Source organism: Myotis nattereri (genome assembly GCF_964212035.1).
Source record: "Myotis nattereri genome assembly, chromosome: 3".
Lineage (NCBI taxonomy): Eukaryota > Metazoa > Chordata > Mammalia > Chiroptera > Vespertilionidae > Myotis > Myotis nattereri.
In genome coordinates this window covers 178,403,146-178,425,137 of record NC_138077.1, presented here as the reverse complement: position 1 = coordinate 178,425,137, position 21,992 = coordinate 178,403,146, and the positions used below count along the sequence as shown (strand labels likewise).

The window sequence follows — 21,992 nt, the reverse complement described above, 5'->3', positions numbered from 1 at the left end:
ACACCAATATAGAAACTTCAACAGGAGAGCCATTTTTCACATATACCTAACTCGATTATTACAAAACAAGCTCCCTCCATTTTCTGAATATGAGCAGTAGTAAACCTGCAGCAGGATATAACAGTGTATAACAGTACAATTTCACATTTGAACTCTGGCCTTGTTATCAGCATTCCAGAAGTGACTGCCACCCGAACAGCCTTGCTGGCAGCACTAGACTTGCAGGGTTTTGAATCCCCCCCCATCAGGACCCATCTTTGCTGCTATACTTCATATTTTAATTGATACTCTAGTTAGTCATTTCCATGGGTTGTTATTATTAGGGAATTCTGAGAAAAGCTGTAAAAATAATTGAACTATAAAGAATTTTAAAGTCGATATAGTATTAGTACCTGGACTCTTATGAGATTAAAAATATTTATCACCTACACAGAGAAGTAAAGTGACTACAAAACCATGGCTACCGAGGGGGCTGGCAAGAAGCATTACCTGATTGTTCTGGCGACTGGCCCCCAGGAGAAAGCTGATCATGTGTCGCAGAGCTGAATGCCGCAGGAGGAGGTCTCCAGCCCTAATACCTTGCTGTCACAAGATATTGAGAACGACAAATTATATTCCTATCCAGACAAAAATCAGTTTTAAAAACAGTTAAATGAGAAGTTTTAAGAAGTCTTAAAATGCTATAATCTATAATAATCTATAATAATAAAAGCATAATATGCTAATTAGACCAGACGTCCTTCTGGATGAAGCCGGGGTTGTGAGGGAGGCCGGGTCCGGGTGCCTGCCTGTGGCAGGAGGGAAGCCTGGGTCCTAGGTGTCAGAGGGAAGCCGGTGCTGGCAGTGGGGGGAAGAAAGGCCTACTCTTGCACCAATTTCGTGCAACAGGCCTCTAGTTTACATATAAAAATATTTGTTAAAAACCTAATTAAAAACACTCTTTTGAGTTCCAATAGCCTCACATTGCTTCACAAAGGCTACAGAATATATAATTAGATACTAGTTTTAATGCAGACGTTTGCTGTCAATGAGTGTACACCTACCTGTATCCAACTTCCTGCAAGTAATATAATCCCTGAATTAAGATTTTAAAGAATAAACAGCCATAAGACCGTATCATATAAATTCAATATTGACCAGTCTGTATTTTTCCATGTATAAAATTCCTTTAGACTATAAATTTTCTGTTATGAAAATATATTAGAAAAAAATCATTTACCTTTTGTACAAAAGTGTTGAACAGGAAAAAGTACTGAGCACAGTTTTTACAATTTTCTGGGACATCTTTATCCAACAGAGCAAGTAGTACCTCCAGTAACTGGTGAAGGCTTTTTAACTGGTCAGAGGAAAGATGAGATTACATAAAGAAAAACCATGTAAGACAGACATTTGCAACAGGATTAATTTGAAGTAAGTCACCAGAAGAACAAAAGGAAAATCTGGTTGATAGAATCCAGTCTCAGATTCAGATGGATTTATGCTTTGGAGAGCAAAAACAGAATGATTCAATTTTACCTGCTAGGGGAAGAGTGGTACTATAGAAATACTTCAAAGGAATGCCTAGTTTTGTCTCCTAGATTTCAGAGTCAAGGGCGTGATTTTACTGCCTAATGGGCACATTTTCGGTAGATCCAATTTCTCTGTCTCTTAGAAAAAGGGTGGGGGTGCTTAGAGGAAACCTATTTCTGAGTCCCTCCCTCCACTACGCTACTTCTTTACATAATCACAGATGCAAAGAATAAAAACACAGACACAGGCATAGGGGCTAGAAACCAAGCCAATGGAGCAGATGGAGAGCACAGCCTGACAGAATGACAACGGCAATATCCACTCAACTGGGAACTTACTTGAAAGCCCGCTGACGCCTCATGGAAAGCTTTGAAAAACATTTTATTTATTTAGAAACCATTTTGGTTATCACATTGCTTCTTCTTTCCCTCCCACCCAACTGCTTTTGGACAAGTTCCTAGAAATTCATCTGTGATCTGAGAATGAAGACCAAGCTTACTCTTACTATTCCTGTTGATTTATTTCCTCTGAAGATGGTGTCCAGAGACTTTTAAAATACTCCCAACCATCCTGTCACATCAGTATAAGTACAATAAAATCTAGCATTTACATAGCACTTAACTTTCAAAGTACTTTCCAATACAGAGTGGATGGCAAGAGGCACCATTTCCATTATGAGGGAAAAACTGACATAAAATGCATCAGCTGGATCTGGATATTCAATAGAATTTACTGAGGCAAACGCTTCCATGTTTACGCCCTGCACCACCACTCCTTCCCTTCCTACCACCCGCAGTCCTGCCTCCAGAGGTCACTGGGGCGATGGTGTGGCCTGAACCCATCTGTAGGGAGACTGCACTAACTCTATCGGTATCTTTTGTCTAGGTTGGTGCACGGGAGGAAGGAGAATGAGAAGGTCCTCATGCTAAATGTCTTACAAAACTTCCACAGAGTATTTCAGAGCAATGGTCTCCAAACTGTCCTAAGCAACTCCCAATGATCTAGTTTATATGTTCTGCACTCAGGTAAGGTTTTGTTTGGAAAATGGTTCTGCTGTTTAAGCTGATTGAAAACCAATGCCTTAGAGTAAACCTCAACTTCCTTATAAATCCTGAATTGAGAGACAGTCTTCTGGGCCCTTCCTAACGGGCATATTCGACCTCTTTGTTCATTCTGGACTGAGCAAAGCTCCCTGGGTCAGGCAATGTTGAAGGAACCAAGTGCTTGGGTGCCAGGCACTGTATCTGGATTAAAAATCTCCCTTACAGAACACGCTCAAGGTTGCATCACAAAGTTAACAACTGTATTTGAAACAGCAATTTTTAGAATCTGCATTTAGTTCATTGAGACACACTGCCTCCAGCCAATGTTTAAGGAGCCAATTAGTTTTGAAAATAACATTTTTCAAAGTTTTCCATGTAGTGTCAGCTGTTTGAAACAGCAAACTTGGGATGTAACTGCTGTATTTGCTAGCACTTAACAGATTGAATAATCAGACTTACAACATATGTCATTTATTTCCCTAGGTCTTAAAATCTTTGGGGATTGAGGATGGTAATAAATACCCTGGCTTGTTTTGGCATGTGTAGAATTTTGAACCAGAAAATATGTTACAGAAAATCGGGTTAGAAAAAGAAGAAATCCAGAGGAACAAAACAGATTAGGGAATAATGAAAACCAATGAAGGGACTATTTTGGCCAATAACCCTGAACGAATGGCAGTATTTGGTTTGGTTGCCAATTGTAGGTTTAGGTCATAAAAACAGCTCATGAGGAAAGAGACAAAGCCAGGGGTGGCCCAAAATGTCTAAGGATCTAGACGAGAGCCTCTAGACTCAGGTTAGCCTCAGTGCAGAGATCAAATACAAACTATTGAGAGAAGACTTTGAAAAGAGAGTGTTCTAGAGAGAAAATTCTGAAGCAGACCAAAGCAGACCTCAGTTCTTGGCCTACCTTGGTTTTTGGGGTATGAGGAGGAAAAGTCAGAATGCCTTCTACTTGGCATTCATCACAAAGTCAGTTCACAGAGGGTACATTTTATGTGGAGAAATTACCAGCTTGCAATCCTAGGTTCTCTTTCTTATTATGGCCATTTTATACTTTTGGTAAAAACAGAATGTATAAATAGAAATTTAAACATGAGGCTGACCTTGTCCTGATAAAACAAGGCACTGTCCAGGGTTTTCTCCAGAATGGTGGCCACAGCGACTCGCACTTCTCTCACATTGCACTCCAGCAAGAATATCCTAAAATATAGAAGTGTGGTGTAAAAAAGCAAAACAGAACTCTGTAAGTCAACCTTCCCAACATGAGTCCCACTTGCAATCCAAGAAACAAAATTACTCCAAGATGTTAGTTCAGGTCTTCTGAGAGCTTTGGTACAGCTCGTGGCCACTGTGGAGGAGGAAGGCCAAACAGGAAAGCAAGACCCCTGAACACAGAACAGTGAAGCCCTTCCTTCTTCTTCCTCTCTTCCCCCAAAATGAGTATCTGTATAAATATAAATTGAACACTGAACAAATAATCTAAAATTTTATGAATTCTGTTCATTCAGGAGCAGCTCTCCTGGAACCTCTTCAGTTTCTCAGAATGAGATACTAAAGCTTGGAGCCAAGATAGCACCCCTGGAGCCCCCTGTGCACCAGACTGTGGGTCCCTGAAGAAAGGGCCTTGTATTTTGGGTTTTAGGATGTGGCTACCTGTGAGCACTTGGCCATCTGCACACATGCTCTCCTTGCATTCTCCTTGAATACCCTGAGTCTAGTCTAACAGAGATGGTTTGGAAAGAATGATTTTGAAGTGACCCAAATAATTTCCTCACTGCTTCACTGGTGAAGAAAGTTTAAAATCAATTCCAATCAGAAATATAATTTCAAGTTGAAATAAAAAGAGTTACAAGAAATGTCAGCTCCCAATCACTGGAAGAAACACAAATTTCTTTTAATTAAAAATCTTGACACTTACTTTATCAATTCTCGTCCTTCAGAACCAATAAAATATTCAACTAGCCACTGACAAGCATCAAAACTTTTTGAAAGTAATGCTTCAATCGTGGCAATCCATTCTTCAGTGTCAACCCTTTAAAAAAAACAAAGAATATTAGGAGTACAGTCCCTGCCAATAACCCCATGGAGTATCACTCCATTGTAACATTCTTTAGAACTTTTTTGGACAGTGAGTAGGAGTTAAATACTCAGTGACTGTAACTAACATGGCTCCATCACCCGCGAAGCCAGTGCTTCGCAGTCTTGGGTATTTTGTGTGACTTATCCTGCCCCCACCCCCCACCCCATAAAAGAAAAAAAACTTCAATTGCCAAAAAAAAAAAAGCCTGAACATTTTGTTTTGCTTAATTGACATTCACAAAATGCCTACATTCTATGCTTTTATATGTTAAGTAACCAAACAATTCCTTAGTCAATCCTATGCCAGACATGACAAGAAACATTTCTTCTTTTTCAATCAAATAATAAAGCCTGGTATTTAATATAGTTTTTATTATTACACATAAAAATGAAATGTCATTATATTTGTTATCATCTCAAGAGTTTCTTGATTGCAAAATCTTTCTAGAAACCTCTCCATACTTGTGCTAGAGAGAGGAGCTTGAGAATGTCCATGGTCTTCTGTTAACTGGCCTCCCCACCCTGAGTCTCCCCTTCTTGCTCCAGGTACATCCTACAAACTAACCCAACTATTCTCCATCCTTCAGTTTCTCAACCACCATTAACTCAGAGCCTGTAAGGTGTCAGGCACCTTACCAGGTGCTAAAGATAAAAACCAATGGGACTAACATGCAATCAGAGCTGAGCTTCTATGGCATGCCTCTGAACTCACTGACCCCGTTTAGGAACGCCCCCCCCCGCATCGCCCACTGAACAAAGGCCACTCCCTTCTCTGGCACTCAGTGAGCTCATCCAAACCCAACATTCGTCTCACCTCAGTAAGTTCCTTAAATGCACGAGTAAAACACGTCATTCATAGTTCTTTAAGCAAGTCTTATCCATTACTCAGGTTTTTCCCTTCCACCAAGAATAATAACTATCTCCATACTTTTGCCTTTCAAATCATCTGAGAACACAACTGTCTTTAATACCAACCCCATCCCACATCTGGGTATGATTCTGCCCAGTTTCCAAAGTTGTACAGCATTTATGCCTTGTATCACAGTTACTGCTCTGTTGAATCTATTTTTTTCTACTAGATTAGAAATTCCTTATAGATAGAAGCCATTAATCATCTGAGTACAGTTGGTAGTTTCCAACTATTTAAAACAATGTTTTAAAAAGCTGAATTCAGAAATTTAGCTTTAATTGATTTAATTAGTGCTTTTTGCCATGACAATCAAAACATTTCACTTCTTACCTGAGTTTTTTCTTTGTCCGTAGATAAGTTTGAAAAAGGAATTGAATGGCAAGCTGTAGGCTTACCTTTGCCATGCAAGGATAGCATGGATGCTTTAATTTAGTCTGAGTGGGGGAGAAAAACAGAGAGGATACTTTTTCTTAGAAGTTTTATAGATTATTACACATTGTATGAACTAAATGACACATGATAAAATTCAGTACTAATAAGAAAAATCTAGCCAGCCATTATAGAAAATGTTCCAGTTAAACTTTAAGAAAGGTTAAGAAAGACAACTTTATTTTTTTAAGTCCTCTCAAAAGTCTTTATTTATATTAAAAAAATTTTTTTTTGTTGATTTCAAGAGGAAGAGAGTGGGAGATAGAAATATCAAGGATGAGAGAGAATCATGGATCAGGTGCCCCCCCACATGCCCCTTACTGGGGATCGCGCCTGCAAATAAGGCATGTGCCTTGACCAGGAATCAAACCATGACCTCCTCGTTCATAGGTTGACACTCAACCACTGAGCCATACCAGTCGGGCAAAATAGAGTCTTTGGACCACAAGATGTTAAGTAATCTATCAAAAGACTGATAAAGTTTTCCTCTTATTAGCAAATTATAATCATGGTACTCAAGAAAGAGAAATACTTGGAAGTGCTAGTAATGTCTAATTACAAATTAGGAATAATTAATCTCCACAAAGCCCAATATCCAATGATATTACCTAATAGCTACTCTTAGAGTCATCATAAAATTCAAATAGCACTTTAAAAGCCAGTATGTGGAAACCCACACCCATCTACAACTTGCATGACATATTACAAATACTGCCTATATTTTAATATAACTCAATAAGTTACACATTTGTGAGAATATTTTGCATTTCATCTAAAGGTTAACAACTGAGAGTGAACATGAGTCACTGAACATTTTAGCTGAAAGTTGTTTAATTATAATTCTTTCTTACTTTAGTAACAATCCATTTGTTACTAAATCCAGTTCTGAATTTTAATCCTATCTCTGAGACACTAGCAGGTCATTTTGCCTTTTCTGAGCCTAATTTTTTCCATCTGAGAAATGGGAAAAATAGTACTTACAGCATTCAATGATGCTAAAGACAACACAAAACTGAAATAATCACTACTGTACACATCTCTATTCTTCATAAACTTGAGGTTTTCATCTCGCACCATCTACAAAAGAAAATTAGCAATTGTTTTAAAGAAACGGTAAAATATTCAACATGTAAAAGACATTTTTAGTGATATGTTCGGTAAGAAGGATTTGTAACTCTACTCTCAAGCTCTGAATTTTTTTAAAGAGAGGAAAATCTTCATATAAGAAGTTGTAAAAAGATTAATTACTATTCATTAAATGAAATCCTTTTGGAAAATTTAGGAAAACCACCATGTGAAGGACAAGTGAAGTCTAACCTATTATTCTGGGTAGGAAGGAACAAACACAGCTTTCCCAAGTAGACTCCATATTCTTCTTAAATTCTCTGCTGTCGCTACTCAGCTCCTGTTTACTTAGTTTAGAAAGTCTGAACTGGTAGTTAGACAGTTCTGAATTTTAATCCTATCTCTGAGACACTAGCAGGTCATTTTGCCTTTTCTGAGCCTAATTTTTTCCATCTGAGAAATGGGAAGAAAACCTTCCATACCACAAGAATGTTTTAAGAATTATGGATTTGTTTTAAAGTGTGTAGCATAGAGTAGGTATTCAACAATTAATGGTCATCACTGACATATTAGTGTTACCCCAAAAAAGTTATAAACTTTAACTTATTTTTCTCTCCAGCTACAAGATAATTTTAGCTATGTGGTTTTTGTTTTTTTTTTTGTTTTTTTGTTTTTTTTTTACTGCCCATGCCTTCTATTTATTTATCTTTGGCATCCTATAGCCACATGGGAAGTGGTGATGGCGGGGTCAATCTTGAGTTTGTAGCCACCTTTATGACCTGATATGAAAGATTTGTGACACACGAGGGTAAGAAGATGTTGCACTAGAGATACAGCTAAGTCCACAAGATGACCAGCTGGAGTTCTTCTGGACCTACGAGACGGATTTAACACTATCTGAATTTTCTCTCTAAGAATTATACAGTTCTTACCTGATATATTCGAACAGGCATTTTCTCCACAAACAGTCCTTTCTTCTCTCCTTTTTTAACCAGTTTGGTTAGAATAGAGAGCCGGTCATTGTTAGGCCTATGGGGCCTAGGGGATGACTGAGGTGAAATTTCTGGTGAAGAAGGTGCTGATCTAAGAGACAGAATCAGAAAACTGACTAAAGTGGCGATTGTTTTAGTAGTTCCTCAAACCTAACAAACCTACAAAATCTGGGTACTGGATTTAAAAATAAATTGTATACTCCCCTAATTCAATAATTTAAACTCAAATTCACAGAGAATACAATAAAAAAAACTTCCTGACTGAAGTGCTTACTATGCTTGAATATAAAGTTTATTCAATACATGCTGGAATGAAAAAAATATCACTTCTAATAAAATAATTTATACACATTTTTCTAAAAACAAAATAACTTTTTGCCAAGGGAACAATGACCAGGTAGCAATAAGAAGAAAAGGGATAGAGCAGTTTAGTTATTTTTTTAGAATTTCTCTCTAGCTTAGCAAATTACACTTAAATACCAAACAGTATAAAGATCACAATATCCCCTACTGAATTCACACAATTACACAGAAAATAAACTCACAGAGAGAGATCCTCAGCTTCCTGCCGCACAACGCTGACTCGACTTTTCTTTGGTAAGACTGGGGAGTTCTGATCAGATACCCGTTGGTAGAAGAGCATATAGGCATTCCAGTATCTTCGGCGAACATCAGTATATGGATTTGCTTTATAACAAGACATTAAGAAAGAAGCAAGTAAATAAAAGTTTTCTTGTCTTAATCTAAAACAAAGGACCCATAAATCCAGCAAGTAACTACTTAGTGAATTTGTTAAATGCAAAGTGTAGGTAAAATGTGTGTTTTTTTAGAGCACTGCTTAGAATTACTTGGAGGGTGATATAGAGGGGCAGTGAGTAAAAGAGTTGTATGGTAACACAGTAAGGGAAAGAAGGTAAATATTCCAGGCAAGTCTCAATTTAATAAAAAAGCAAGTAACATCCTAAATAAAGAGGCAATATGCAAATTAACCCTCACACATCTCAAGATGGCTGCGCCCACAGCAGAGGCGGGGTTCCTGTAATGAGCAATCAGCAGGGACCTGAGGCTGCGTGGTGCTGGACTGGGGCGGGGGACCTCAGGCTGCGCCCCCTGCCCGGCAGGGCTTGATGGGGGATCTCAGGCTGCACCCCTGGCCTGGCGCCGGGCCAGGGGACCTGAGGCTGCGCCGCCTGCCTGGAAGGGCTTGACGGGGGTGGGGCTGGCCAAGTCTGAATCTCGCTCAATGGGGGTGGGGCCGGCCAGGTCTGGGTCTTGCATGATTTCGAGGTGTGCACGGGTAGGTGGGAACTTGACTCTGGGTCCTGTGGCGTGCCCCAGACTCTGACAGGAGGAAGATTTTCATATACATTTTACTAACTTTTTTTTATCTCTGACATTTCTGTTATAAAAAAAGGGCAAATAGCAATATTAAAATATTTCCTCTAATTAATTCCCTTTCAATGTGCACGAATTTCATGTACCGGGCCATTAGTCTATACTAATAAAAAGGTAATATGCTAATTAGTCCAATGTCCTTCTGGACAGTTAGGGGGAGACCAGGCCGGCAGGGGGGCAGATAGGGGGCAACCAGGCCGGCAGAGGACCAGTTAGGGGGTGACCAGGCTGGCAGGGGGGCAGTTAGGGGGTGATCAGACCAGCAAGCAGAGGCAGTTAGGGGTGATCAGGCAGGCAGGTGAGTGGTTAGGAGCCAGTGGTCCCAGATTGCAAAAGGAATGTCCGACTGATGACATCCCCCAAAGCGTGCGGGCCGGGCTGAGGGACCCCTCCACCTTGTGCGCAAATTTCGTGCACCAGGCCTCTAGTTTAAAAAATAAGTTCTGTGGCATAGGATGGGATTATAATTGGCCTCGCTTAATCATTTATGTATAGAATGGTCAAATCTACGTAAATTTTGGTACCAAAGGCTACCTAATTAAAGGCTACCAACATTAGATGCACAACCACTATGGTATGGTATCAAAATCTAATACAGTGAATCTAATATAAGTAGAAATTTTAAAATGCTCCCAGAATATTTCAAAACCAGATTTCAGAAATGGTAAGGTCTCTGCAAAATGTTTTTTCTTTAAATAGCAAATTCTGACTGAATTTTGTGACATATTTTGGCTCATACATTTTAAAAAAATACATATTTAATTGATTTTTCACAGAGAGGAAGGGAGAGGGACAGAGAGTTAGAAACATCGTTGAGAGGGAAACATTGATCAGCTGCCTCCTACACACCTCCCACTGCGGATGTGCCTGCAACCAATGCACATGCCCTTTGACCGGAATCGAACCTGGGACCCTTCAATCCATAGGCCAATGCTCTATCCACTGAGCCAAACCGGCCAGGGCTGGCTCATACATTTTCTAAGGGTGGGGTTGTGGAAAGACTCCTTTGCATATTAAGTGTGGCTTTAAAAGCACAGGTGCTAGAAATGTCATCTTTAATTAATCATACCTCTATAGAAGTGAAAAGGAAACCTGAAAATTATTTGTTTTAAAATATATTTTTATTGATTTCAGAGGAAGGAGAGGGAGAGACAGAAACATCAATGATGAGAAACATTGATTGGCTGCCTCTTACACGTCCCCTACTGGGGATTGAGCCCACAACCTGAGCATGTGCCTTTGACCGGAATCAAACCCGGGACCATTCCGTTTGCAGGCTGACCCTTTCTCCCCTGAGCCAAACTGGCTAGGGCAGAAACCTGAAAATTTTAGTGGATAACTACTTCTTTTGAAACTATTTTTAAGGTTGGAATTCTCTTTGATATTCATTTTACTTACACCTCCACCCCATATTTCTCCAAGGCTGTTTTAAGAAATTATTAAAAAAAATTTTTTTGTAAGCAGTTTGAACATTTTTACTCTGGCTATCAAAGAGCTCATGGACCTATATAAAGTAGTGGTGTGTAAAAAGAGTGAAATCTCTTCTATTTTTATGTAAATAAAACTGCTTTCCAACTTGATAGAAAATCCTAACTCAAAAAAAAAAAAAAGGAGAAATTTATGGAAAATATCCATTTGTAAATACTTACTTTGATCATAAACTTTTGGTCTATATTCTCCTCCAAAGCATTCATATTCCAGGGTCTCATCATTTAGGTCAAATTCTTCTATAACGGTGTCATTAAATTTATACCACTTTCCTTTTCCACATCCCCTAGAGCCCACAGAAAAAATAAACATTATAATAAAAAACAAATATCCCATCTCCAGTATTTATTTCTTTGTATTGTCTATAAATATAGCAGGCGATTACCATTTGAAAATACCTAAGAAAAATATAGCAAGTTATTCTAATTTCTAAAACAACTTTGCAAATTGAAGCATAAAGACGGTTACAATTTTAAAAATGCAATATTAAATAAGACCAAAGAACAATGCAAAGCTTCTTTGTATAATAATGGTAAGTGTGGGTGATAAAGTAGGGCAGGGGGAGCAGAGGACAGATATACAGGAGGGCAGGGGAGTGGAGGATAGATATACAGGAGGGCAGGGAAGTGGAGGAGAGATATACAGGAGGGCAGGGGGGTGGAGGACAGATACACAGGAGGGCAGGGGAGTGGAGGATAGATATACAGGAGGGCAAGGGAGTGGAGGATAGATATACAGGAGGGCAGGAGGGTGGAGGACAGATATACAGGAGGGCAGGGGGGTGGAGGAGAGATATACAGGAGGGCAGGGGGGTGGAGGACAGATACACAGGAGGGCAGGGAAGTGGAGGAGAGATATACAGGAGGGCAGGGGGGTGGAGGAGAGATATACAGGAGGGCAGGAGAGTGGAGGATAGATATACAGGAGGGCAGGGAAGTGGAGGAGAGATATACAGGAGGGCAGGGGGTGGAGGAGAGATATACAGGAGGGCAGGGGAGTGGAGGATAGATATACAGGAGGGCAGGAGAGTGGAGGACAGATATACAGGAGGGCAGGAGAGTGGAGGACAGATATACAGGAGGGCAAGGGGGTGGAGGAGAGATGTACAGGAGGGTAGCGGAGTGGAGGAGAGATACTGGAAGAACAGAGAGGGACTCTTGGGAGAACCCCTTACCGCCTATCCTTAATGAAGGAATAGTAGTGGCCCGCATGTGCCTGCCCACTGTGTACGATGACACCGACAAGTTCATAGTTTTCTGTGAGGGCAACTTTCTTTCGTGGAGACCCTCCACCTCCCTGATCCATATTTCGCCCATTTTCACCAACTTCAGAAGATGAATCTTGGCGAGCCATTCCTGAAACTGTGTACGGCTCCATGTTTAACATCCAGGGAAACTATTAAAAAAAAGCAAAGGAGCACATTCATGTTGATTAGTAACGTAAACTGCCATACCCAATTAAGTCAGACACAAAGAAGGGGATGAGTGTTTCCTACTGTAAGCTAGGACTACCTCTCCAATTTAAGTGCAAAACCTCCAAATGGCTCACAATCTGGGAGCGTACAAGTGACCTCTCCTTGAGCGTTAAGGAAAGCATCTGACGTCATAGCTGACACCAGGTGCCTCTGCACATGAGGGTCACTGTTCATGGTCACACACAGTTCCACTGGCAGCAGCTGATCAGACGAGGGCTATGTACTCCTCAGAATGCTGAGGCTATAGCCTTTCACACTTTACATGAAATTTGAAAATATTAAAAGAAAATGATAAAAAGTGAGCGAGGCAGTAACGGTTATAAAAAAGTTACCTTTATCTGTTCATCATATTTAATGGAGCGTCCACTTTCCCAGTCAAATCCGAATCTCATTAGGTGAATGACCAAGACACTAGGTAAAGACTTAATACAGGTCCTTTTGACTGTTATTCTCTAAAGAAAAGCAAAACCCAATTAGCTCCTTGGAGAAAATAAAACAGCCAAGTAAATAATACAAAGGTCATAGGTTTCTCCTTACCACCTGTGTAAACACAAGGGATGACACAATCTAACGGAAGTAACAACAGAGCTTAAAAGTGATCTTAGATAAAGTACATGGAATAAAAGATTAAGTGAGTTTTATAAAAAGGGCACGTGAAATACCTTTTCTTTACACTTTTCACAGTAATAGGCATTACTTCCCTCTAGAACTTCTCCTCTAACAAACTGGTCCAAAGAAATTTCCAAACTCTGACAGGAAGTAACTCCTAGATTGAGAGCCATGAAAGCTTCCTCTCGCTCATATCTGATTAGGAAATAACAGAAAAACCATGATCAACAACGAAATTTGAAAAGCTTTAAAGTATCATAATACCTGAGATTAAACACAAAACTATTCACAATCAGTGAAATTAACCATAACTTTCCTCATCCTTTAAAAAGTACACTACCAAATTAAAATAACCAATTTGACAATTCAGAATTGCTTAAAATTATGAATTTCAACAAAGAAATTGAAAGCAAAGAAATCTAATTCAATAAACACTTATAGATGCACTGAGAGAGATATGTGCAAGTCTCTCAACAAATGCAAAGTTCATAACCTACTAGAAGAATCACTTAATTATAATAATCATTTTTTAAAATATATTTTTTATTGATTTTTTACAGAGAGGGAGAGGGATAGAGAGTTAGAAACATCAATGAGAGAGAAACATTGATGAGAGAGAAACATCGATCACCTGCCTTCTGCATACCCCCTACTGGGGATGTGCCCGCAACCGACGTACATGCCCTTGACCAGAATTGAACCTGGGACCCTTCAGTCCGCAGACCAACGCTCTATCCACTGATCCAAACCGGATAGGGCTATAATAATCATTTTTTAATGTTAATGATATCTTCACTAACCTGTGAGGACAGTCTTTACAGATTTTCTGATCAGAATAGATGCCTTGAAAAGTATTCTTAAAAATTTGGTCTCTTCCCATTTTCTGTTGGAATAAAAAGTTCATATATTTTCAGTTGATACACCTAGAATTTATAGGTTGTTTACACAGAATTTTATTTAGAACAAACTAAGCTAAAGCACAGATGTCAATGCAACCACCAAAATAAAAGAAGTCATCTTGGCAGTTTAATCTGGGAACTAATGAAAGGATTATAACCCATCAGACCCACTGCTACGAGTGATCAGAAAAGGCGGAGGAGAGAGGTCAGTCAGAGTTGCTGACAGGCCAGCACTCTCCAAGACCAATTCCTTCTTCCCATGCCTCACTCACAAGGCAGTACCGACTCTCCACAATCTTTTCTTTTCCTTTGCAGACAATGCTATAAATTTAGAAAAAGTGCCTACCGCTGAGAAGAGAGGCACATGCTGGCAGTAATGGGAGGCTGTCTGTAACTTAGAAGGCAGTACCACTTAGGAAGTCTGTCACATGTTTAAAACTCTGGGTTTAAACATCACCACAAACAACTTTTAATCTAGTCCTTTTGTTCCCTTTGCCAAAGCGAGACAGCTCTGCATGGGGCCACCAGTGCTTACAGCACTTCTCTGAGGCCAGGTTACTTTAATGCATGCAGGTAAGAGTAGGCAGATACAAATGATTATTATTATGGAGTGTAGACTGAGAATCACATACTTTATCAAGTGTTAAATGAAATAAGAAGAAATGTATAATTTTAGTGATCTGTATATGTTTTGATGTTCAAACCCAGAAGAAATGATATATAGTTGTTGTATGCAAGATGATCAATTTCTGACTTGTCAGTTTCACAGCAGTCCCAAATCCTAAACCACTGCTCTTATACTAGTTTGAGGGGTTAGAGGGAAAATAAAACTTTGTCTACCTTGAGATATTCATCCATCTGATCAATGAGGCTAGTGAAGAACTCATATGCATCCTGTTGTTCTCTCACATAAAGTTCTTTGTTCCACATTTTGAAAATCTACGTAACAAGAATTAAATGTCATTAAAGGAAAAGTAGCAACTTCTGAATATGATAGAAAAAGGATGTCAAAGAGCACTTAATGCTTCTGAAAACTAAGTTCACTGTTAGGATGCAAACGTTTTTACTGAAGTGAGATGAGCTTGTGTTCAGCCACTCATGCTTTTCTCTGGTCCCTTTACCATCCTAACAAGTCTATGAAACCACAGGATGAGAGCCAAGGCCATGAACAGAGAGCTTCTCTCTTACAAACTAACCCACTTATGGGGGAAAGTACAAGCTACTCCTCCCGTGAAACATAGAAAAGCAATGTTATAAAAGAATGTTCTTTATTTAGAGGCATTAGTGAAATTGGCATAGGTTCTGAGGAATGAGTTGAACAAATACTTGAAGGAGCTAAAATAAGAATCATGAGAAATATCCAAAGTAATTACGATGAGCAAATCCATAGAAATTACAAATGACTATTCTAATAACTTGAAATCAAGGACCAATTTAAAGAATGGTATAGACAGCTCTTCTGTAGGTTCTGGCAATGGGATTAATCTAGAATTAATAAAGACAAGAGACAACTATCACTAGAGAAAGAATGTAGCCAAATTCCAAATATTCAACATCTTTAAATCTAGAGTTACTAGTGAAATACCTTCCAAAAGTTCTCAGGTACATAATACTGCAGCTTGCTTTCCATCAAATGCCCAAACAGAGACTGCACTTGGTAGAATACACTATCATCTGGATTGTCAGTGTCGTCATCCACTGAAAGTAACGCCTGAAAAGACACGAAGTATAAAGTTAGAAATACTTAACTGTTTTACAGATAACCTTGACTTATGTACGTGGGAGTCCATACACTATTCTTTTAGAATGCTACGTGTTTGAATGTGACTGTAAAAATATTTCTAAAATACTAAAAATGTTAGCAACTTAAATAACTTAGGAGTTCAAATATCACATGTGAATTAGGTCAAACCCATCTGTCAAACAGGCAACATATTACTGCAGCAGATGTATAAAAATGTGCGACTACTCTAGCATTATTTCAGGAGCCACTGAAGAATACTTAAGTATTCTAATTTTAGTAACCCCCAAATTGCACTATATGAATGTGGAGCAATTTTCAGGCAATGTACACATTACTTATCACACCAAACAGGCAAGAGGAAGGAAATCACCTCAGGGAGACCAGGCTGCATGTACAGCTGCTGGAAGACGGCGTTCATGTAACATGTGGCGCCACCATTCCTCAGACCCACAAACCCTGCACTGGACCTGCTGTCCACCGGGGGGAGGTACTAGGAAGGAGAGGAGGAGAAACAGGAGAGAATTAGTGTCTGCTATCAGCACACGTCCTTATAGCTCTAATATAAGGGGGAAAGAGATAAACTCAGATTTATCCATCCAGCGTACTGTGAGTCAAGCTAGCAAAACCTGTGTTCATGAAGTAGCTCTGCAAATGCTGACATAATTATAAGTATACTATCATCTCAATGTTTCTTTTTAGTTCATAAAGTACACAGCATATAAGCCAGAAACTATGCCAGGATACGAGAGAGAGCTCAAATGTACCCTGATCTCAAAGGAGCTCACAATCTAGTAGGGTAGATAGGCATTGATCAAGTAAATATACTAATACATATTTACAAATTGAGGCGATACTCTGAAAAAAAGGATTAGGGTTCTATGAAGTGTTTACTCTGAAGAATCCTGATCAGGCCAGTCTAGATGGCCAAGGAAAGCACATATTCCTTCCCTTCCTTTCTGAGAAGGGAACACTCTTCTACTCAACTTCCTCTAATAAGCACACAATTAAATAAACAGGTAAATGCCTTAGCATTTTACGTAAAGATGTTTGTAATAATGTAGATCCCAGTGCAGCGCTTTTCTATGCACAAATAATCAAGAAAGGGCATCTTGGATAAAGTTCACCATGGCACTTCTCCAAGTGGAAAGGTACTGTAATGACATTCTCTTAAATGTTGTTACAGCTGAGTCTCTCGATTCTAATGCCATGACCAGACCCACGTTATCTGCAAATACCAAGCATCTGTATCCATGTAATACCTAACCAACTGACAGGACCCTGTCGATCTTCTGAATGGAAAGGAACATATTACATACGTTTTATTAACATTCAACATACACTTAGAGCAGGGTGATTTCTAAGATCTAATTACCACTGTAATTTGCTTGTAGTCCAAAGCATAGATTAAAAAAAAAAAAAGTTTAAAAATAAGAAAAATTGGTTTATAACAGTGCTAAAAATATATTTATATAAGGCATTTTTCATTATGCTGCTATAATTCCTGATTTATGAAAATAATAAAATTTCCATTTTAATCTGATTACATACATGTAAAACCATGCATCACATTTTACTCTGCAAGTGCCATTTTCTCTATTTAGAACGCCTGTTTCCACTTCCTTTCCTGCCTACACTGTATGTTTCATAACACTCAGTTCAAGTGACTGTGATGTTAGTGGAGAATATACAAGCAGCTATACAAGTGCCCTACCACTCCTGGTCCGATACTCCAGGGCACCACAACTTGCTTCCCTCTTGCAATCCCAACATATAATGTGCTGCTCCAGGGCTCCATAGGTTTGCCCACAGCTGGACTGACCTTGCCATCTTGCTTCAATGGGCTCACAGTCTTTAAGGCTCTATTTTAAATTTCACGTTTTCTAAGAAGCCTTCCAAAACACCACCACCTGGTAGTAAAGTGTCTCTCTGTTAGCAGAGTTTTCCACACATACCTCTATCTTAAATTTGATCCCATTATATTGAAATTACCTGCTTATGGATCTGTCTCTTCCATTATACACTGATCTTGAGGGCTGGGATCAATCTTTAGTTTTGAGCTCCAAAAGCCCAACACACCTCTTGGCAAATAGTAAACTCAATCAATCTTAGTTGAATTTAACTGAACAAAGACTGCAGTGTGACAGAGCCAATGCTTATTTGTCTCTAGTGTCTTGCCAAGCATAAACGTACTCAAGAAATAGGTTGAAATGCTACTTTTTACTGAGAGTAATTATTAACCGACTTGAAAATGTATCCTCTTTGATTAATTAAAAGGGTACCATTAAGTAATACATCATAGACTCTAGTTGACTTGAGTATATAAACATGATAAGTAAAAGAGTAATCCTGACTTTCTTTGTGATTAGAAAAATGAAAACATAGTTTTAAAAATTCTATGTTTAGGAGACCACTCTAAAAAAATTAAGTGCACCAAGGTCTAGAAAACGTACATCAAACTCCTTGGTAAGAGCAGGGTCCGGTTGATGATGCATGGAAAGTAGCTCTTTTGTAATAATTTGAAGATTTGGAAGTGAGCTATCAGCCAACATTACAAGGACTTCATAGGCTGCCAATCGGCTATTCACTGTACTACACCTAAAAACAAAAGACACAAGTCAATTAGTCCAAGTCAATTTTTGCAATGAAAGTACAAGAGCTGTAATTCCCCAAAGAGTTAGGTTAAGTCAGGTCTGCTGGCAGAACTCTAGAAATCTAGTGGGAGTGCTGACTTAACAAAGGCGGAGGCCATGAGTACTGGAGGGATGAATATGGTTTAGAGCTAAATATCTTCGTGGTCTGATGAAGAAGTAGCAAAATCTGTCAGGTATGATTCCAGAGTATTCTTATCTATGGGATATAACAGTAAAAAGAGAGGATAGTCTGAAAATTTTATCAAAATCACAACATGGAAATAACTATTTTTCAATTAAAGTAGATAGCAAGAAAGGTTTCTGTAGATATCATCCTGAAATTCAAATATCTAAAGGGCAGAAAAAGAAAGCTATGGAAATCAGAATAGATGCCCATAAACATTTTATATGTGCCTACAGCTAAAATATTTTTCAAGGACACTAATCAACTTTCTATTTTGCAGAAAAAAATGGAGACAAAAATACATAATTTTCTCAATCAATATGTTTAGACTGCTCACCTTTAATGATTATAACTTTGGGGATCAATAGTAATTTCTCACTATCACCTATGCCAACCTTGCAATACTATGATCACAGGTTAGGAAGGATACACAGAAAAGAGGACATACATCCATAAGCAGGTACTGTGGAACACTCTATTAATAGAGAGACACTTTTCTTTTCAGGTGGAGTGTAGAAGAAAGAAACACTTAGGAAGTGGAGTGTAGAAGATGTGCTCAAGAGGGGGCGGTGAGGCTTTCAGATCAGCACTGAGCCAGCCACTGAGGCACGGACTTCTGGGTTGCAAAGGACAAGAATGAATAGGAGGTACCACATACACAGGCTAAATATTAAGAAGTTCTTTTGCTGTTAGTGTGATATGAAAATGGCATTACTGTGAAAGAGTTTCTGTGTATTTTAATCTCTTTCTGGCTTTATGATTCAGGAAAATGCTGGGAGTAATGGGGATAAATGAACACCATTCGGTGCACTGAGGAGAGATGAAACAAAATGTTTCCTTTTCTATTCAAGGCACTATATATTATTTAAAAAATAACTCCTTGTGGATGAAGGCTTTACTTTTAATAAAGTGAGAACTCACGAATAAAAATTTCTGTAAAATTAAAAATTTATTTTCTCTGTTCACTAAAAATTAATGTACTCATATATTTCTACTGCTTTCAGAAAAGATTCCCATGGAGTTAGTACCAATCTTCTAGAACAGGTTGGGACAGGACTAAGGTTTGGAGTCACTCCAATCTGAGGGACATTCCAAGAGTCCTAATGAAGGCTTCTTACCTAAAACAGATTATGCTAATAAGGGATCTCTAAGTGGAGAAATATTCCCACATAGGATTCCTTTAGGGTTCCATAAAATATTGCTTATTATGCCTTGCCCATTTTATTAACCACTGAATTATGTAGGAATTTTTTCCACTGGATAAATGCCAAATCTTCAGTTTCCTCAGGATTACTCAAATAACTCTGATTTTCATGAGAATAGAACAAAGTTAGATTCAGAGCAAATAACCTCCTATCTTTAAGAGTATCCCTGAAGGGTCCCAGGTTCGATTCCAGTCAGGGGTATGTACCTTGGTTGCGGGCACATCCCCAGTGGGGGGTGTGCAGGAGGCAGCTGATTGATGTTTCTCTCTCACTGATGTTTCTAACTCTCTATCCCTCTCCCTTCCTCTCTGTAAAAAATCAATAAAAATATATTTAAAAAAAAAGAGTATAAACACCACCCATATAGGGTTAGTATTACAAAAGGATCTTCTACATTTCTACCCACAGAAATTAATATGAAAGTTGATTCCAAAATTACCACTGTAACCTATCACAAACAGTTTTAATCATCAGGAACAGTCACTACTCAGCAAACCTCGAGGTTCATGCACTAAAGCACCTATACTTTTCTTCTAGAAGAAACCCTCTACACTCAGAACCTGAACCTACTGACTTTCACTTTGGACTAAATTCTGACAAATTCAGTTTCTCTTGGAATTTGTTACTGACCAAATTAACCATGTTATTACTTATTCTCTTCCGATGGAAACAATGGTACCAGCATACTTGCTCAGCACGTGCTGTGTGCCAGGCAGGCTTTATCCTAAGTCTCTTTACATGCATTTCTTTGTATAGTGGATAAGATCTTATAAGCTATGCACACTCACAAGATAAAAGACAAACTCCAAGTTAAGAAAATCTTTTTGGACTAATGTTTTGAATTAGAATTTTTACCAAAACTGAACACAACGTGCATTTTCCATACTTTGGATGAAAGTCCTGTTGACTGATGGCGGCACTGCCAGCTGGAGAATGACTATTTAAAATAATTCTAGAAGCTCGGAAAAGGAAGTCATCTAACAATGGTTTAATGAGTGATGAACCTGGAATAGAGCATAATATTCATGGTGAGGATGAACACATATTTTAATTCAAAGATCCTGTCTTGCACTTCATATCAAAGGCAAAGGCACCTAAGCCACTCAATAGCAGGGCATTCAATTTAGTTTAATGCTTAATTTTTGGCAGAGCTCTTGGTGTAGAGGGGTGGGGATGGCTGGTAGGGTCAGGGTACAGGATATAAAGATAGACAAACGAGGGTACCTTCCTTTATGAACTTATAACAGAGTGAAAGGAGTCGAACTTTCATTTTAGAAACACAAATGCCAAGAACACCACAAGATAGATGGTTTGACTAAATAATTCTAACTTTGGGTATAGGGAATCTACTTAAAGGGTTTTGAAACTTTTAAAATCTTGCCTTCATTAGGTAAAAATAATCTGCCCTTCTCACCCTGGTTTAGAATCACTCTTTTCTATGTATCCCCAGTTGCTAAAAAGATTTTTTTGTAGAGCTTAGTTTGTGTGATAAATGTGGTAATTAATGTTTTGATTTGTTTTCTGAATATAATTATAATACTTAATATATTTGTACAAATTACATATGTAACTCAGGAGACTCATCCATCTTCTAGGGGTAGTGGTTGGGGGCTGCCTCCCTAGAAGAAAATTACTCTTAAAAGAAGTAAGGTATACAACAGATTATATTTTATAAAGTACTCAACAGCAAAAATAGAAAAACCTACTTTGAATTATAATTTTTACTTGGTATTAAGTTATGTGATCCAACTCTTTTGAACACTATAAAATTCCCTATATAGTTTAGTGACACCGGTAAAATATACCTTAAATTCGTTAGGCATTAAGCCAGACAATCTCCTATTGTCTGAAGGGCCAATTTTCTATGCAACACTTAGCACCTATCTTATTTTCCCAATTACACACAATACTATGGCAGGAACTGAAAATGAGCTATTCTGTCACATGACAAGATGAAGCAATAATTACCAAGCATTTCTTTTTCTGCCCCACAGAGTGAAAGAAGGGTCTTAATGAGCCGTAAGTGTCCTGCCAATAAGATGTTGTCTGCTTCACTGGTCTCACATTCAGCTGTGCGATTAGGTTCAAAGTTATCCAGCCAAGTAATCTCATCTTCAAGCATGGTAGCTGGGCTGATTCTTAACTGCTCCATTTCTGAAGCTAAGGGAAAAAAAATCAATTTCTTAAAGAGAAGTATTTCCCTTTATGGAGTCAAAATCCTGAATTAAAGTAGGCAGAGAGATGTCCCAAACTTTCACTTCGTCAAACTCAAAAAACAAACAAGCCCTGTCATTAATAAATCTCAGGCTATAGCTGCTACCCACAGGACTATGA

General features: G+C 38.6%; 1 protein-coding gene across 1 annotated transcript in view; it reads right to left on the bottom strand.

The window, feature by feature from the left end:
* Positions 1-21,992, bottom strand: part of USP24 (ubiquitin specific peptidase 24) — a gene marked incomplete at its 5' end in the record, with an annotated part of 128,613 nt that overhangs the window by 18,110 nt on the left and 88,511 nt on the right. The window contains 19 exons of the mRNA XM_081088466.1: positions 490-582; positions 1,220-1,336; positions 3,659-3,755; positions 4,474-4,587; positions 5,875-5,978; positions 6,955-7,050; positions 7,971-8,121; positions 8,576-8,717; positions 11,075-11,199; positions 12,088-12,308; positions 12,720-12,839; positions 13,050-13,191; positions 13,797-13,879; positions 14,736-14,834; positions 15,481-15,606; positions 16,010-16,129; positions 18,090-18,234; positions 20,545-20,662; positions 21,627-21,818. Coding sequence (XP_080944592.1) covers positions 490-582; positions 1,220-1,336; positions 3,659-3,755; positions 4,474-4,587; positions 5,875-5,978; positions 6,955-7,050; positions 7,971-8,121; positions 8,576-8,717; positions 11,075-11,199; positions 12,088-12,308; positions 12,720-12,839; positions 13,050-13,191; positions 13,797-13,879; positions 14,736-14,834; positions 15,481-15,606; positions 16,010-16,129; positions 18,090-18,234; positions 20,545-20,662; positions 21,627-21,818 — 2,405 coding nt within the window. The remainder of the gene's footprint in view (positions 1-489; positions 583-1,219; positions 1,337-3,658; positions 3,756-4,473; positions 4,588-5,874; positions 5,979-6,954; positions 7,051-7,970; positions 8,122-8,575; positions 8,718-11,074; positions 11,200-12,087; positions 12,309-12,719; positions 12,840-13,049; positions 13,192-13,796; positions 13,880-14,735; positions 14,835-15,480; positions 15,607-16,009; positions 16,130-18,089; positions 18,235-20,544; positions 20,663-21,626; positions 21,819-21,992) is intronic.